The sequence below is a fragment of the Sander vitreus genome, chromosome 10, assembly GCF_031162955.1.
Source record: "Sander vitreus isolate 19-12246 chromosome 10, sanVit1, whole genome shotgun sequence".
Taxonomy (NCBI): Eukaryota; Metazoa; Chordata; class Actinopteri; order Perciformes; family Percidae; genus Sander; species Sander vitreus.
Window position 1 is genome coordinate 8650476 of NC_135864.1, and position 19058 is coordinate 8669533.

At 38.8% G+C, this 19058-nt stretch overlaps 3 protein-coding genes across 6 annotated transcripts; 2 read left to right on the forward strand and 1 right to left on the reverse strand.

Moving 5' to 3' along the window:
• Positions 1–546: 546 nt before the first annotated feature.
• On the reverse strand, positions 547–7860 carry ctso (cathepsin O). Of its 2 annotated transcripts, XM_078260140.1 has the most exons (8): positions 7657–7860; positions 6500–6605; positions 6206–6330; positions 3789–3956; positions 3267–3388; positions 1819–1982; positions 853–945; positions 547–727 (listed from the first exon to the last, which is right to left on the reverse strand). In XM_078260140.1, exons 1-8 carry the CDS (start codon positions 7858–7860, stop codon positions 693–695), a joined length of 1017 nt encoding a protein of 338 aa, XP_078116266.1. In that variant the 3' UTR covers positions 547–692. The 2 variants fall into 2 exon arrangements, with proteins under 2 accessions (XP_078116266.1, XP_078116265.1); XM_078260139.1 differs by having other exon boundaries at positions 547–945.
• On the forward strand, positions 7855–15163 carry asb5a (ankyrin repeat and SOCS box containing 5a). 3 transcript variants are annotated; one of them, XM_078260145.1, is made up of 8 exons: positions 7855–7942; positions 8719–8926; positions 10394–10473; positions 12003–12110; positions 12343–12493; positions 12921–13055; positions 13774–13965; positions 14223–15163. In XM_078260145.1, the coding sequence occupies exons 2-8, from the start codon at positions 8725–8727 to the stop codon at positions 14348–14350; spliced, it is 996 nt and encodes a 331-aa protein (XP_078116271.1). In that variant the 5' UTR covers positions 7855–7942; positions 8719–8724; the 3' UTR covers positions 14351–15163. The 3 variants fall into 3 exon arrangements, with proteins under 3 accessions (XP_078116271.1, XP_078116270.1, XP_078116272.1); XM_078260144.1 differs by lacking the exon at positions 7855–7942 and having other exon boundaries at positions 8066–8926; XM_078260146.1 differs by lacking the exons at positions 7855–7942; positions 13774–13965 and having other exon boundaries at positions 8066–8926.
• A 237-nt stretch (positions 15164–15400) lies between these two features.
• On the forward strand, positions 15401–18719 carry spata4 (spermatogenesis associated 4). Its single transcript, XM_078261328.1, has 7 exons — positions 15401–15609; positions 16055–16184; positions 16469–16587; positions 17461–17681; positions 17785–17868; positions 18042–18097; positions 18595–18719. The coding sequence occupies exons 1-7, from the start codon at positions 15509–15511 to the stop codon at positions 18670–18672; spliced, it is 789 nt and encodes a 262-aa protein (XP_078117454.1). The 5' UTR covers positions 15401–15508; the 3' UTR covers positions 18673–18719.
• The last annotated feature ends 339 nt before the right edge of the window (positions 18720–19058 follow it).

Below are 19058 nucleotides of genomic sequence, written 5' to 3' on the forward strand. Positions count from 1 at the left end.
TCTTAACCGGTGACAAAGTATAGCAGATGGCGCTTTGATTAAATTAGCTTTGATGGGTTTTTTTCAATACAATTATGTACATTCCCTGTGACTGACCTGAAAGCAAATGGATCAGTGAGAGCAGTGATGAAACCCGTGGCTATGATGGGTTTTTACAAACGCATTATTTTTCAGGTCAGCATGGGAGATGTGTCAGAGAGACATTTTAGACTATTGGGATGTGTCTACATACTATTATAATAAAGCTCTGTATAAACAATGTCAACATCTACAATAGAACAATTTGCACAGCATAATGCATTTGTACATAATGTTAATAATGTAGTTGTGTAATGTTTTGTATAGTATGCTTTATGGTATTACATTAATTGTACATACATTGTTGTGTATTTATGCAATGATTGATCTCTGTATAGATACATGTATGAACCATATCAGCCAAAACATTTATCTATCTTTTGTATTTAATAAGTAATAAAAAGTTTTTGTACAGTGCACTTATTCCTATCATTATAGCTTGTCGATCACTCAGGTATGATCCAGCACTTATCAGCATATAAAGTGATTTATTTTGTTTTAGTGATGTAACATTGTGACAGTTCAATAAAAAATAAAAACATTTCAAATGACACATTTAATTTTGGCAGTGGTGAACACACACACACACACACACACACACACACACACACACATCAAAGGAAAACTGCAGCCACAGAATCTGCAATACCTGGGAAGAGAAAAAAGAAGGATGTGTTATTAGTCCCTAAAGGGAGAGTGGGCACAGCAAAACACAGACATCAAACTAAAAGGAGATATAAACAGAAAATGACAAGAGGCAAAGATCATACTTACCACAAACGTTTCCACCGATTTTTATATAAACATAACCCTCATTACCCCATGTGGTTCCCCATGTGTTCTGCACAATCCAGTATGGAACATTCCCTAAGACAGACAACATGTATTTCAAGACTGAATTATTTACAGGGTGAAGGATCACTCAGTGGTATGTGTGTACTGCGGCTGCAACCCCTTTAGACAGTTACATAATCACTCATATCCTTGTGACATACCCGCAAAACACAGGTGGGTGCAAAATAATTCATGTTTAGAAATATAAAATTCTGATGTGTGTGAAGTCAAAACACACTATAGTGAGATAGCTGTGATAATGTTCTGACAACTGCTGTCAAAACAAGATCTCTTGTATCTTTAAATTCACAAACTTTAAACATTGACTTTTATATCCTGCTTTTAATTCGCATTTTTTCGAAAATCTACAGAAATATTTAACCAGCGATATGATATAATTACATTTTTCCAATGCAATTCTACGTCTTTAATAATATTCTAGAAATTAGTGCTGATCTCTTTTAACAAGACTGAGTAAGGCATGTCACTACAATATCGACAAAATGCAAAAAATAAACCTTCATTTTCACTGGAAAAGTGCAACATATATTTTTCACATATTTCACTTGATATGAGAAAATTATAGTTTTTGGGCTCAATAATAAAAACTAAGCAGCTTGTTAAAATATTTATTTCTCTCTTTGTCATTTTGTTTTAGCAATTCATTATGGAGGATTAGACATCTGCTGCAGTCTGATTCTGTTGCGGCCGCAATTTGCAATTATGACATTTTATTTTACATATAAATCTTGTCTAGTGCAGCTTTAAATTACTTTCACGGGCCGTAGTGGTTGTGAAACTTTCTTGACCTAAAAAGGTCAATGTTAGCTATAGTAAAATATAAAATCCCAGCTGTCTTTTTTGAATTATGATTTTTTCTCATGCCAGTGTAGTGACAGCATTTACCAATAGTGTTGTATCCAACAACCAGGACAGCATGGTTAGACCTTTGGCTGGAGCAGTGGTGCTGGATGATTCCACCCAGGTAATCCTGCCAGCTGACAGCATCCACAATAGCAGCCAAGGGACCTCGCTCCACCAGCTGACCCATCATTGCCTCCTCTTGACCACTGACGAAGAAAAACGGAAACATTTAGTCGTGAGGCAGCAAGCCTGGCCCTGGGATTACATTGATTTTTTTTGTGGCATTATCATTTGAACTATACTGTTACTGTATAATTCTAAATTCAATGTTTCACGGGTCCTATTTTGCAACATTTTCTCTGGATCAGCACCTGACCTCTCTTTACTCATTTTCATTCATAACATTGGCATTTTTCCCCATTCTCTCTGTTGCACATATGCAGGCACCCTGTGCTACCCCATCTTGTCCTTCCAGCAGATTATTCCCAGTAGGAAATAGCTGTGATGCCCTCCTCTGCCAGGTCCATGACATAAGGTCCATGGAGTCTACTGTAGGTCTGTGCCAGAATTGAATAAAGCCCTTTTACACTCTATTCATGGTGAGGTGAGGTCTTGTCAAACTTTACAGCATGATCCTGTTTTTCTTTTGCTATGCACCAGTAAAGATCAGGCTTATGAGTCCCTGAACTAAAAGGATAAGACACCCCCATAGCCCCCTGAATCTCCACCCTGCACAAGTGCCCAATTCTAGCAGCTTGTTGTACTCAATGATCCAGCACTCTGACCTTTCTGAAGATGGGGGCAAGTAAAAAGGAACACTCAATGGGTCGTTGAGATAAAGAGGTCTTTTGGTAGCATGACATTGACATTTAGTACATTTACTGAAAACTATTGCATCTTAACTTTGCTGTACTTTAAGGTTCAGTCTAGGAATCAGTACAAAAAATACATTTCCAAATATTAATTAATTGTATTAGTTATTATTAATTATTAGTTACTTAATTCAATTTGTATGTAAGGAAAAAAAACTTTACAAAAAGGAGTTAAGAAATTGTTATATTAGGTCAGCAATATAACAATCTTTGAAACTCTGTTAATTAAAAATGAAAACTTCCCCCGACTCTGTTAGAGAACCCTGGCCATGTTGCTATCATAGCAATACATCTAAAAAAAATTAAATAACAGGCTTTACAGATGCATGATTGTGAGTCACAATCCTTTTCAATATTAAATAAAGACCTGGTTCAGTTTAACTCGAGGTATCTCTAGGTCACTGTGGCTAGAGTAAAGAACCGCTGTGCTACTGAGCCATGTCTGTGTTGACACAGTAAACACTGTGGTCTGTCATTGCGTAGGACCCCCGCTCCCTCCTCTCCTCTGACCTTGGTACTTGTAAACCACAATAACATTTTGTGATTTTACCCAAATATAGCGCTGTTAATTTTTAGCCTTTATTGCTTGTAGACAACTTGCAAAAATGAGTATTGTACCTGAAGTCATGTGCAGTAAAGTTCTTCACAGCAACACCATCATGTGACTGAGAGAAAAAATGGCAGATCCCTGTCTTGGCCTTGTAGGGATATTCTGATTGAGGCACTAGTTTCACTCTGGTCTAGAAAGAAAATAGTTTCTCAGTGAGTGTGTTATCTGAATACTAATATTGCCATTCATCTTGTTTATGAAAGATCCTATCACAGGCATTTTCCTAATGCATGTCTGACTAGAGACAGCAATCTTATTTTGCTAACCGCCTCTACATATCTCCCGAATTAAAATACATGACAATGTTACCTGATGTTGAGCTAAAGCAAAATGTGCCTATCATCCCACAGGTTTCCTCTTCCTCTTCCTCAGGTCACTTTGGGAGCATATAACAAGTAGTCCTTACATTTTGAAGTATTGGGAGTTTATTTTATCTTTGTACTCACTGTAACCATTTAGGAAGCATCTGTTAAAGACCTGAAAATATTTAGGAAAGGCTTGAAATTATAAAATTAAAAATATCCACATACTTGCTTTAACCAATTCAGAGCCTGGACTTGGGAGCCTCCATTACAGCCTTTGTTTTGGAAGGAGCAGTCCAGAACCTGCTGCACACTGAGTTGCTCCAGCTGCGAGCCTCCTATAGCATGGACGGATTGTGTGGCACCAACCACACTAAATGCCCAACAACTCCCACACTGTAAAAGGTCAATTTATAGTAATCAGGAAAAACAAAACTACAAAAAGAAAAGGCTTCGGAACCAAACTGCAATCATATATTATGCTACCCAGGAGAAATTTGTCCTTTTGCTTTTTCCCCCATTAACACAGAGGTTGGTGATTTGCTAAAGGACACTTCAGCAGGATTAAGACTTGGCTTATGTTGAATGACGGGCTCTGCCATATCTGCTGTCCAAATCAATGCTGTAATTCATCTCTCTTTTTTTTTTAAACAGTAATATCAGACTAACACATTTTTTAAATACAAGTTCAAATGGGGTTTGGTGGGTAAAGCGCTGACTAATCTTTCAAACAGTTTTCAATGTGATTGCATTCAGAATCAAATCCTGATTTATTTATTTTTTAAAGACAGGAATCTGTTGTACATCCATACTGACTGTAGGTTGATGAGGTGAGATGATCTGGCCAGTCTGAGTGAACTGTTTGTTTTCTGCTGCCATCTACTGACAGAAACAACTCAGGTATACGGTGTTATGAGGGATATCTTAATTTCTGCCTCAGTTAATGTGTTAATCTTTAAAGGCTGAGGATCATTTGAGATAATTTGATAGCAAAAATTGCTCTTATATCTCATCTCTCGTCTGGATTATACTGCTTTCCTGAAACCAGTAATTTCTTAAATGAAAATATACAGCGTTTAATTAAGTCCTAATTAAAGATACTGCATCTTTTCCACAGGAAAAGCTGCAGTATCTTTTCCACAGGCAATCTCCTTCTCCAAACAGACTATGCTCAGTTCACTTCCTCAGCATTAATTCCCATAAATGTGATGAAAACTTGAGCTCTCTGTGTAAAAATCCAATATTTTGTTGCTCAATATGCTTGGACTGGAGATAAGTATGCGCTGAGTATACAAAATATTAGGAACATCTGCCATCTCCTTTAAAGCGATAAAATGCACTTGAAAGTAGAATCAAGGGGAAACTGAATCAAGACAAATTGATTGAGATGCGAGTGGCTTGATATTTTGTGTCTTTATGCATGGTACTGCATTTTATTTTTCCTATATCTTTCTGAAACTCAGTCCAGGCAGGTCCACAGATAGAACCAGAGAAAAAGAAAAACAGAAAAACTGCACGGAGCAGAGTAGTACAATAGGTGAGTGGCCACGTACAGGCTCTCCCTGGAGTGGTAAGCCTTACCTGAATTTAAGAGAACAAAATATATGTGATAGTGTAGGCTGTTTGCTGTATGGGCTAGGTTTTTCCATCAGGACAACAGTTTCCCAGTGAAAATATCATCCAAGACAGCAAGTTGACTGATAGTTGAAAGAGATAAAGGACATATGGAGCAGAAAGTGAACCTTCAGCCAGGACAAGCAACAGCTTCATTTCCCTTAAACTCACACTTACAGCCGTTTTATGCTTCTGCGTCAACTCCACGCCGTAGCTACGCCGTCACTCCCACGGCGTTGTGACCCTTTCGGAGGTCTGCGTCGGGGGTGCTTTGCATCGCGGTGCATTTCACCGCCATAACGGTAGGGGGTGATAAGGCTGAGGTTATTTGCGAGGTGTCTGCCAGCCAGTTTATGTTATGTTAGCAAGCAAACTTTAGCACAACTGCCCACAAAGTGGGTACTGCTTGCTGGCGAAGTGCTAATTTCAAAATGTTACTGACATAGACACTTTACAAACGGATAACCCCATCATTGTAACCAAACTATGTCTGAGTTTATGTGCAAAGCTTATGTCAGTGAACTAGCATGTTGCTACTCCCCATAGTAGGCTGCTTGAAACACCGACTATCAACACACAGGACGAGTTGACCAATCACGGTCCTTGCGGTCTGCGTCGCCTCGACTCGAAGTTACACATTTTTGGAGGTGCACGTCGTGGTGCTAAGCGCCGTCGCCATGGTGCCTCTGCAAAATAGCCTCGGGAAGGAACTTGTTTTGGTGGAACATGACAGAAAACTCAGATTTGACAGATAGTCTAGCTAGCTGTCTGGATTTACCCTGCAGAGATCTGAGGAGCAGTTAACCGACATAAATCAACCGGAGTTTAAAATGCCAACACAAGGAAAGCGGAAGGTAACGGACATCCGGCTGAAATTAGGGACATCCGGCGGAATTTCCAGCGGCACCTGAACAATCCCGGAAATGAAACATCGTCGATATAGACCACTTTGAACATAACCTAATCTCTCTGTACCTACAGTACATTCCTACCTATACAGTATATCTATCATCCTTTTGCGTAGACCTTACTGCTTCTTGGTTCTGGACCGGTGCCACCACTGCTTTGTCCCTCCAGTCAAATTTGGCTGGGAGCCCCCCTGTCTTCAGTCCAGAGAAGAGAGGAGCTCTGTCAGCGTGTGCTCGCAGGTAGAGATCTGTAGATTACAGATACAGTTCAAAGTCATTGCTGGATACCAAGAAGCATGTAAACAATGACAGTGCAGATTCAGCCCAGTCATCCAGTGAGTAAGATGCTTAATACAGGTACAACATAATAAATAAATAAATACATTTCACCTGACATGTGACCAAACTTCAGCCTACCTCTGAATTCCTTCTGTGAGAGGTCAGAGAACCGGTTGATGCCATATTTAGCAGACTGTGGTGCTGTAGAGAATGAGTTCAGGTATGCATAACGCTCGGTGGCATTCTGCAAGAACACACATGGCAGATTGAGTGTAGAAGAAAAAAAAAGGTGTTTTTTTTCTTGATAATACAACATGAGTGAGTCTGAAATACATCACACAAGTTATCTTCATTTTAGTTTTTAATCACTAAACACTGGAGGAAAGGAAGTACTGCATTTCCTTTTAATGCTAACACTCCCACTACAGTTCCTTTCGGAAGAAAATATTGTACAGTTTACTCCACTACATTTATCTGACATCTAGTAGCTAATCTAGATAAATTAATTAGCTCCACTTAAACCAGCTGCAGCATTAACATGCTGCTAAGATGTTAATGCTTCAATAATAATACTCCAATTGTCAGGTTATTAGGTACACCTGGCAAAAACTAATGGTCTAAAACAAAATGATTTATTTCATGACTGTTACATTAAAGTGCTCTAGTTTTACTAAGCTGTAGGCTACCTAATAAACAGGTAACTGAGTCTATACTAACAAAGCACTCTGAATGCAGTAACTTTCAGTTCACTCAAACATTTCCTTTTAAAACACAAATGTAACTTTTTCTGAACAGTGGCCACGAGTGTCAATTATCGCACTAGTCAATGCTAAAAGCCACTGTCATAGTAGCACAAGTAGCCTACATTTTGCTTATAATGTAATAGGCTACATTAGCCCACTTCTGTACACTTTTGAATTGCAGGACTTGTAATGGAGTATTGTTATTACTACTTTTACTTAATCCGTCGTCACTTATTGCATATTAATCTACAATTAATACATAATTTGCAAACAGTTCACATTTTCTACAAAATAAAATACAGACCCGCCCTTCAATAGCATTCACACACTACTATTGGCCAGGCGTCCATGCTTAAGCAAGGTAACGCAACCCGATTTGCTCAGGTCCTATCCCCTGACCAATCGGCTATCCTTGCGTGGGTTCCATAATAACGCCTCATTTACATAGGTGTGGGCGTTGTCTGTTGAGGCGTGTTAAACAGTAAAAAGTAAAAAGTGAGGAGTGACAAAAGAGTTTCTCTAGACATCTTTCTTGTCCCTCGTGTCTCCTACCTGAAAATAAAGATGACGACGGTTAAATTCCTCGCTGTTGACCTCATACATGCGATGAAACTGCTCTCTGAACGAGTCGAAATCAACTGCAGAGCCATTCAACTTCTTCCGAGTCTCATCCGAGTTCCCATTTTGACAACACAGAGGAAAGACGAGTGTTAAAACGGTCGCTATAACAACTAAATAAGGATGGCCGCCCCTCATTTGACGAAGAAATCTCGCTTAAAAACAATCAGCCATTGATTAAAAAGGGAAGCAAATACAGAAGTGTTGCTGGCGGAAAAAGGTGAGGTATAATCTATAGCGCATGCGCAGCGATCAAGAGGCGCTTCCTTGGAAACAGAAAGTAAAGTAGGAGGCAATAAATACCCTTTTAGTGTTATTTGAAAAAAAAAAAAAAGCGATCTGTTAATTAGTTAGCCAACATTAAAAAGAAAAATGCCAATGCATTTATTTTTGACTACAGCCATATTTATAGTTTTCATAATGACGTAAATTATATAAATTCGGAATTTACATGTTTAGTTTGTTTATATGTTTTACCTCTCATTCATAGAATACATATGCTACTATAATAAGTTAAAATGTATGCAAAAATGATTGATTTGAAATTATTGCAAATATTCATTAAAACGTAATTCTAATTCATCCAGAATTAACTACTGTCATGTGTTAAAATGTATGCACAAATTAAATGTGTATATATTTTCATCTAATATATCCTGAATTAAACACTACCGTGGTTTGGAATTAATGCAAATATTAATTAAAAACATTTAATCCTCACTGATGTCACATTTGCAACTGCAACAGGTACCACTGTGTGGAAAACTGAATGTGTATAACTTACGCACACACACACACACACACACACACACACACACACACACACACACACACACACACACACAGAGCAGTAGGTGCTCTCAGGCACAGTAGCAGCTGCAGGGCTTTTTTTTCCAGCCTGGACCAGCCAACCAGTCAGTACACTGAGAAAAGTAGGTTACTCGTACTTTTTGGAGTGTCATCTGATCCTGCGTTCATCATAACCCAACGTGTCAGGGGGAAATGTCAGACCCAACAGAGGAACTCACCAACAATTCCTTCGCAGCCCGGTTGTCCAATGTTTACCTCAGCATCTTGGCCCTGTTCTGCTTTAAGCTCCTTATTAAGATTTCTCTCAACTTGCTGACATACTTCTACATTATCCGTGGAAACCGTAAAGAGGCTGCCAGGATATCAGCGGAGTTCTATGAATATGGTCAACACAGTGAGTACTCTGAGAAAAACACAAAAAGCCTTAAAAGGGTTGTTTAAGGTGGTTTCTTTGTTCTACAAACTGCATAATTCTTAGCATGTGTATTAGTGTACTAAAGGCACAATTGGTATAAAATGTAATAACAATACAACTTTGTTTATACTATACACCAAGCAACATGTTTGACCTCAGGAATATAAGGTTGTAGGTAGAATATCATTTTACTTTAAAATCAAGTTGTAGTACTCCCCGCTCACACTCACAATTTCCGTGTTTAAAAATTAGCTATAAATGCTGCATTGCTAATCCAATGAGTGTAAGAGCCATTCATTGTATTCACATTAATACAAACTGTAGATATGAATGATAGTCTACTTTTGTTTCATCAGCTCAATAGCTACTTATAAATCCTGAACTGTACATTCAATATTAAACGAAGACACTGTAGGCTGGCCAGCTCTTTTTCTCTAATGTATTAATAGAACACAGTCATGATACCAATCCCCCCCCCCAAACCCCCACCCCCATCCTGCCCTAGTTTCCATTCCCAGCAATGCAGTGCAACCTTTTCACACTCAGACAGCAACCAAAACAACGCTCCATATTCTCTGGGACGGGCTGTTCGAAGGCACATTCTGGGGGAAGAGGGACACGGTGACATAATCTGAATCTATCATTCAAGGGGATGTTTAATTTAAAGTGGACCCACTTCATAGAATACTAATTAGCTAAGATTAAGGTATTAGTCACGGTCCTGTAGATATGGTCTTTCAAATCTGTTTGATGTCTGTAGCTGGGTCTTTTATACCTGTATTTCAAATTAATGTCAGTCAAGGTATACAGGCTGCATGACTAAAATTAGCTTGCATTTAATAGAAAGCATTAGATTAGATAGAATATTATCTATAAATTAGGATTAAAATGGAGGAAGGTGAGAATGATGATGATAACGTTTGGAATGCATTGGCTGTTATTCTGGACGTTGACTCAAGTGTGCTTAATGAAATCTTTTTGCCAAAATTACATCAAACGTCCACAGCCAATTTCTCAAGTTCAATTTTATTAATGTCTCATTTGAAATAAGATGTGAAATTTAATGTGCTTAGTTTACTGCATAAGAACTTCGGAAGCACTGAAGCAAAATAATTTCATAAAGAAATAAAATCACACTGGTACATAATGCTTAATTACTATCTTCTACTATATTCATTTAACAGAGTATTTTACAACCAAATCTGCAAGTTTGAAAGTCAAACACACTGTATGTACCAGTACTTTGCTGTCATTATTACTCCAGAGAAGATAGAATATTTGTGTGCGCAGTGTACTGTAGAAGTTCTGACTAATATCTTCTTGTGTCGTTAGTAATTATAGGATTTGAGGATTGTTCCGCTACAAATACTGTAAATGGCTGGAGTATCAGCCTAATAATAATACATGTAAATGGAAGAAAGCACTGAATTCTTATTCTCACTGCAGGGTCCTGGGTGGATCGCTCGCCTCTCCACGATGCTGCGAGTCAGGGCCGCCTCCTGGCTCTGAAGAGCCTCATTTCACAGGTGAAGAAAACACAGTCCCCTGCTAGAGTTATGCATCCACCTATCTGTGCACACGGGGTCTGTTGGAACTGTCCCTCTTGCAATTACATTTGCATCAATGCCTTTGTAGACTCCTGGTTTAGAGGTTAAAGTAACAGAGGTTTGGATGAAAGTAAGAAGTCATGAGTGTTATCTGGGATACATGTTGAATTATCTAATTGGTACCTTCCAACACAGATGTTTAATTGAATGTGTCCATCTCCACCTCCATTAGTTCTCAACACTAAATGTTGGCATTCCTAGTCAAGTAAAGGCTTCAATATGTCTCTTTTACGGGTTATAACATTTAATAGGGGCATGACATTATTGCTGAAGTTGTCGAAGCCAAAGCTTCCTCGTGGCCATTATTGGTTGCTTGCAAGTCTGCTGTTGCACAGGTTGTACGTTACAATAGGCAAGTGGCTAAATGTCTGCAAAACATGACATGTAAACAGTCAACATCTGGCCATTAATAATAAATATTGTGTTTTAAAGGTGCTCTAAGCGATGTCACACGTTGTTTAGGCTACAACATTTTTTGTCACATACAGCAAACATCTCCTCACTATCTGCTAGCTACCTGTCCCCTGAACACACTGTAAAACGGTCTCTGTAGACAGCTCAGGCTCCACAAACGGCAACAAAAACAAACTGTGCCAACCTGCACCACGAAACATAACAAACAAGTGTTCCAGCCAATAACCGACAAGAAGGATTTGGGGGTGGGGGGTTGGGGGGGGTTAGTGCGTGGAAGGGAGGGGAGGGGACGGGATGAGGAGGAGGGAGGGGCGAGCTAGCCTCCGTTTTGTTTGACAATACTTGAACGTCAACAAGAAGTGACGTCACCCAACATCGCTTAGAGCACCTTTAAGTAAATGTCAGGTGAAAAGCTGACATGTTTGTGTAAGCTTACCATAGCCATACCATAGGTAACCATACCATACCACCTTAGACAATACATCACTAAAATATGTTTTTGAGTAAATGCATACAGCACAGAATAACCATAATATACAGTATTACACAACCATTATATTCAGTATCAGTTGCTGATTAATGCCAAACACTAATACATGTAAAACGAAGAGAATATCCTCTCCCACTTGCATTTCCAGCTGCTCACAGATTGAGGAGTGGGCAACAAGAGAGTATTTTTTAGTTACAACGCCAACAATACCTTGCTCGTAACTCAGACAAGCTCATGACACAGCATTGACATCATGACATTATGTTGCATGCTGACTTACAAGCTCTTTACCAGACCTCTATTGGATGTGCACTTTAATTAGCAAGCTCATTAATCTCTATTGTTCAGCTGTGACTGTACAGTATAGTTTGTCAATTACTGACAACCATAACTGAGGAGGGCGGGTCTGTTTTATAAAAAGAAGATAAGCTTTGGAAATTGTTGCAATTCCTGGTGTTCACCAATAGAGGTTGACAAAGGTCATGTATTGCTTTATGCACCATTTAACATTTAAGTATCTGTGGCTGTTTGATTCGGTTTCCAGGGTCACAGTGTGAATGTTTGGACTGTAGACCATGTGACACCCCTTCATGAGGCCTGTGATGGAGACCATGTCGCCTGTGCCAGAGCTCTCATTGATGCAGGAGCAAATGTAAGTCACGTATTGGCCTTAAATGTTGCTATGCTGCACAGGTCAAATGTTTCCATGGCTGGGAAAATCTGGGTGGAAGTAACAAATGAGCAATGCTGCTCTTCTTCAGCAGGCACTGTAGAACTCTTAAGTCGTTGTTACCCTTCAACTGTTCCCTCCAGCTGTTGCCATTAGTCAACTTGCATGGTTAAACAAGGCCTAAAAATAACTATTTAAGAAAATGTGTTTACAGGTCAATGCTTTTACAATTGATGGAGTCACCCCTCTGTTCAACGCCTGTACAGTTGGGAGTGTGGCATGCACAGAAATTCTTTTGGAAAATGGAGCAAAACCCCAAAGCCTTGTATACCATCCATCACCAATCCATGAAGCTACATGCAAAGGTATATTGTGACAAAGTATTTGGTATTATGACAAAATGCAGCAACTAATATCAGATAGTTTTGTCGTTGGGCAGTTAGCTGTCACAAGTTCAGGTTCAAGGCAATTAACCAATACCAATTGTATCTGTGTTTGCTGCTAATATTATTATATAATATAATCTTCATATTACAACATTACCACTCAATGTCTGTTAATATATGAAATTAACCAATATATGATTCCAACTCAACTTATTACAGCTTACACTAAATCATGTCTTTCAACCTGTATGTGTGTCCTTTGCTGTGCTATAAAGCACTTTCTATAACACTGCACTGTGAAAAACGGCTTTAAAAATAAATCCCAACATTACCCGAGCAGACAGCTTGGAGAATTATCTCGCATTGTCACTTACTGATTACTGTCTTCATGCTCCATTACTTCCAGGTCATTACGGTTGTGTGGAGGCTCTGGTGACTTGGGGGGCAGATGTGGACATGGACATTCCTCACCTGGGCACAGCGCTCTATACAGCCTGCGTGTGCCAAGAGCTGGAGTGTGCCAGGAAACTCCTGAGGGAAGGTCAGCTCGCAGCACAGTGTGGATCTTTACATCTCCATACAGACAGGCACACATCCTGTATGAACATACACACACTGACACACAAGCACATTTATTGTGCACAGAAAAGGAAATAAATACACACATATGCATGCACACTGAATTGTAAAAGCCTCTGTAAAAGCATTCAGAACAAACAAAGAGTAATATCATTATTTGAGGTTAGCCGTTCTTAAAAACATTGTTTCGGCCTTATGTTGGTGTGTGTACTTTTTCCTGAACAACCTTATTGCAGATGACAGGCATTTCAAAACAGCTTAATTTTTTGTCAGTTATGTAAATCATCAAAGCAATGATGAACACCAGTGGGACCTGTCTGTCAGTTTTTGATACTGGCCTCACTAATGCAGACACATTGCATGTTGCAATATGATTAAGGAGCAGCACCGCAGTCACGTGTAGCCCACAGCTGACTGATCACATTTTCTAGCTATCTGTATGCCAATACTGCTGGCTACCGTTGATTGAAAGTAACAACTTCACATCCATTCTCTCAGGGCTGTTGAAAGTAATTTCTGTAATGCAAAATGTAAAAAAAAAAAATATATATATATATATATATATATATAGCCACAAAGTAACTTGTGGGTTACAATGAACATATATTGAGGATATCCAACTGTGGACATATCTGACGTTAAAGCTTTTCTGTCTGAACTTAAGTTGTCCTCCATACTAGGTGCAAATGTACAGAAAGGCAAATCCATGGATTCACCCTTACATGCAGCTGCAGAAAAAGACTGCACAGCTGTAGTGAAGCTGTTGCTGGACTTTGGTGCAGACATTAATGCCAGGAACAGAGAGCTTCAGAGGCCTGTAGATGTGGCTCCACCCAGCAGTCTAACAGAGGGTTTCCTACTGATATATGAAGGTACCAGAACACTTGTTTTTGTAAGCCACTGCAGACGTATAGTTGCATGTATTCCGTCAAACTTGTTCTATTTATGTCTGCGTTTGAACAACTCCATCAACAGATATAAAAGTTGTCCTACTTTCTGTTTTAAATGAGCTTGTAGCATGACAGTTCAGAAAATGCTGTCCAACTGAAGTCAATTGTTTTCATATGGAACAGTTTATGCATTAGGACCAGCTTACATAGCCTAATGTTTCATTGTCTCATTTTCATAGCTACACCACGACTGCTGAGCCAGCTGTGTCGTCAGTGCATCAGGAACTGCTTCGACCGTGACAGACTCCACCTTCTTTCCCACCTGCCCCTGCCCATCAGGCTAAGGAACTACCTGCAGTACCAATAACAGGCAGAACAACCAAACTGCCTGCCTAAATGGGACATAGAGAAATAAGCCTTTGTCCCAAAGAGCAAATTAACTCCATGAACTATTCCTACCTTAGCTACCAGTCAATTAGCAGCCAGTACCAAGCTGAGTTGAGCTGGCCTGCAACCTATGTGATTATTGACCTGGATGAATGTAAAGCAGGGGGTTCTAAAAAAGAGCCAGAGCCTTCCCTGGATAAATTATGGTTAAACAATATAATAACAAAATAGTATTTGCAATTCAGGTTTGCCTTATTTAGAAGATGCCTTAATAGTTGCAATAGCTACCAGAGTGATTGCAACATTACATAATATTACAATGTCATATAATACACAATACATGTGAATTAATATTCATAGTTTTTGGTTTGATATATTATATATTGCATTGCACACTTCTAGATGATTAAAATTGTTTTGAAACCTGGTGCATTCCAAGATATGTTGTGTTGCAAGCTGTGTTGCTAATGATGTTTACCTTTAGAGGTGCAGTGGGAGAATTTTAATACAGATATTTTGAAATAGCTGACATGTTGAAGCTTGGAATAAGATTACTGACTACTGGTATTGGAGGAGTTTACTGTCCCGGAGGAGTTTATTGTTAAGTCCTAAATGGAAATATAAGGGAGTGGAGCAGCAAGTGTTTGTGTCTAATGCTGAGACAATCTACTGCAGTTAAATAAAGCCCTGAAGACATTATGAACAAAATCATATGCATAAAGTAGCCCACTGAATTATTTCACAATTTCGTGGTTGTATTACATGTGTATTGATAAAAATAAAAAAAAAGTATGCCTTATTTGTCTATTTCATTTTTATACTGGTAAAAATGAATTAGTTAGAATTTGTATTAATGTTAGATGTGGCAGTAAACAGCCACCGCTGTCTGTGTGCTGCTGCTGCTGCCGTCATGTCAAAGTAGTGCGTCGTCTCGTTACCATGGTAACGTCAATATAAACAAAAAAAAGTCCAGGGCGTCAAATTCAATTGCGGCTCGCTACGTTACGTACCGTTGAGGAAACCCATCTAGCTAATTAATTAGGGTTTAGCATGATTTCATGGATTGACTTGTTATAGCCTATATAACAGTAAAAACACGATTTGTTTCTCGATTTCGTCAGGCTCAGCTCAGAGCAGCATGTCTTATGCACAGTCTCCCAAAAAGACGGGACTACCAAGAGAAGTCGTGAAATGGCTGCAAAGCCTCGACTTGTCATTTTATCCGAAGAATGTTCGCAGGTAAAGAATAAACACACATTACACATCTATCCGTATTTTACTTGAAACATATCCAAATCAGTCCTAGCGTTAGCGGGCGTTAGCTAGCTAGCTAACGTTAACGCTAGATCACTCTAGCTCCAAAATGATTATTAAGTGTGACTCTGCCATGCTGTAACGTTAATGTAAACTTAATTTAACCTTAAAAAAACCCCGCCTCACTGAGATTAAAAATCTCTTTAAAGGAGAGTATGTTGCACCATAAAACATAAAAGGTAGTAGAACAATATATAATAGACTTAACGCTAAAATACTGTAACGTTGGATAAAATATGGAGAGAATAAGACAGATCTGAGATAAAACGTCAGTGCTTTCCAAAGCTACCAAGACAGCAAATTGTTCAAAGTCGAATTGTAATGGTTGAGTCAATGTGCTCAGTCTGTTGTCGCTACTTTTTATTTCCAGAGAACTTTCCAATGGTTATCTTGTGGCAGAGATATTGTCTCGTTATTACCCCCAAGACTTTCCAGTGCATTCATATGACAAAGGAACATCACTTTCTGCCAAACAGAGGAACTGGAGCCAGATAGAGAGGGTAAGAGGAGGAGGGAATCAAAATATATATAAGGAGCAGGGAAGAAATGTCTCTTTGTTCAGTTGGCATTTGGTTTAAATGTGGTTTCACAGATTGACTACTGAATTAGCATTAAAAAAAAATATCTGGATTTTGTGAAATAGCTTGACCTACCAGCACACAACAGCACAACTCCTTCAATATTGAATAATATAAAATAATCTATACTGAAAACCCATTATAATATTGTTTACCTGCATGCATAGATTTTTTTGAGTCACATAATTACTAAAAGTTCCCCCCAGTCTTTACAGAAGCAGAATTTGCACTTGATGAAAGAGGTCATTGATGGATCCATCCACTGTAAACCAAGAGCAGCTGAACTGTTGGTGCAGGAGGTTTATACTATTTTAACTAACAGGAGGTAAGTGTTGCTTGGGAGCAGGGCAGGAACATGAACACTGTTTGTGAGATTCAGATTCAAACGTTAATTAGCTCCTTTCTTGCCTTAACCAGATACAGTACAGTAGATAAGAGTTTTGGAGGGTTAGAAAAACTATTTTTTTCTATTTTGTTTTGCATACTTATTACCTAAGTACATTAGAAATGTATCAGTAAGGCACTTAAGCTTATGTGTTATCAGCTTACCAGTTTCCCAGCAACTTTGTTTTGTTTTGATACATTACTGTGAATTGACAATTACAGAATTATTTAGCTCAGAGATCTTCAAATGATGTATAAATATATGAATATGTCAACAATTATTATTTTAACACCTTAGTATTGTATGCACCATAAAAAGGTATGTCTAAAGGCTCTAGGCCACCCCCACACGTTATTGTAGGCCCAGTTTAATATGCAACTTCATTTTATACATCTGTCTCTCTTTCAGGTCCTTGGCTTAAAAATGTTGAAGACCCCTGGTTTAGCTTGTACACCTCTCAGAAATGTGTTAGATTAAACTACATGTAAAACTGTACAATATAAGTCTAACCTTCCTGTAACACTATCACGGGGTTGATTGTTACATTCTCAGATTCCATTTAATACTGATGCTGCTGGAAAGATCAAGGGCATTGCTATTACAGCTTTAACACATCACTGCTTAATATTTCAAATTAATACGAAACAATGCTGATGTTGTACAACTAAAGCTGGGTCATGAAGATATTGTAATAACAATATGTGGGCAATGAAAAAAAAAAAAAAAATCAACAGCTCATGTGTACAGTGAAAAATGTAAATATAACAACAGAATCCTGTAAGTATTCTGATCTTTTTAAGTCTACCTTCTCAGCATCAGAGATGTTCAGGGCCCAGAGTCAGACTTCACTGACCAGGAGTACCAGGAGCTTCTACCCACACTGGCCCGCTCCACGGCCTCCAAGGCCATCAAGAACAACCTGAGGATAACAGAGATCATGGCTGAGCCCGATATCAGCACAAACCAGAGGAAGGCAGAAGTCATCCTAAGCAAGCACCTGGACCACAAGGCTGCAGAGAGGGTTTCTAACCCTGGTGAGTCACCCAGGGGCGATGTCAGGCATTCTGTATGGGCAAACATAGGATGCCATTATAACTTTTCTCTGATTTTTTGATTGGTTCTTTGGTTTGTTGACAGGACGTTTTAAAGTGAAGCCTAATCTGGGTCGGCCGGCAGCCAAAAATCTTGTGACATCCAGCTTCGGCGATGACACTACATCAAGTAGAGTCTTACTCTCTCTCTCAACAATAATCAGCAGAGATCATTGATTCTGCAAATGTGCTCAGATGCATCATTTGGGTGTAGTAGAGAATGTTTTTTGGCAAATCGTGACAGTTTTGTTTCGAGAAACAGTAATGTCTAACCAATCTATTTTCCAATTTCTGCTATTTTAGAGTTCTGCTCCTCGTCGACATGGAGTGGTGCTGCCGTTTCCTTTAAGGAAATAAAGGTGCACCAGCCTGCCAGGCGCTCCCTGGTTAACTATTAAAGGAACTGGATGGAGATCTGTGCTATAATTGTAGGTTACGTTTTTCAATTTAAAAACAAAGGTGTGATTTCACATCATTTTGGACCATTAGTATTACCATATCTGTGTCTTAAACAGTGAAAAAGCTAGGAGGAGATACTAAATACAAAAACTAAAAAAGCTATCAATCATTAGATCTGAGAAAAATCATTAAGTTAGTTTTGATGTTCACATTGATTTTACATTAATTCGGTTTAGGTGGTGCCCAAAGTCTTATAATGATAGGGAAAACACTGGTGTGTGTGTGTGTGTGTGTGTGTGTGTGTGTGTGTGTGTGTGTGTGTGTGTGTGTGTGTGTGTTTCACTTCATGTATTGATATGTTTTTCACAATTATTCAAAGCATAGCCTATATTGGAGTATACTTTGTTTTGGAAGACAGAGGACGTCACTGTTTGTTATAGCTTATGTAATGTTCTAGGTCATGTCTGTTTGGACCAGTAGGTGGCAGCAACAAGTCACGAGCAGAGCTCTTTCAGACTCAAACCCACTGCTATAGGTGAACCATTGATAAAAAGAAATAAATGCAGCAGAAACTGAACGGCCTTGCTGTTCATATGTTTGTGTTGTTCACTGTGCTGTTCCAGAGTTCCTTCGCCCTTTAATGAACATGCATCTTCCCTTCTTTACCATCACTGAGGCAACAGACATTTTTCTCAATCTGCATTCTAAAAAATTATGATCAGCCACCTGCCAAATTCTGGTAAACTTATGCTTCAGATTATTACATTCACTGTGGTAGGCACCACTTTAGGTCATTTATAACTGATTCCCAGTGACATATAGACATTAAAGCTTGTTTCTCATTTAATCATTAATGTTGCAAATTGTATAGCCCTTGGTTTAATAGATTTCAGCACTTGTATGGACTGGCGTCTACATTTA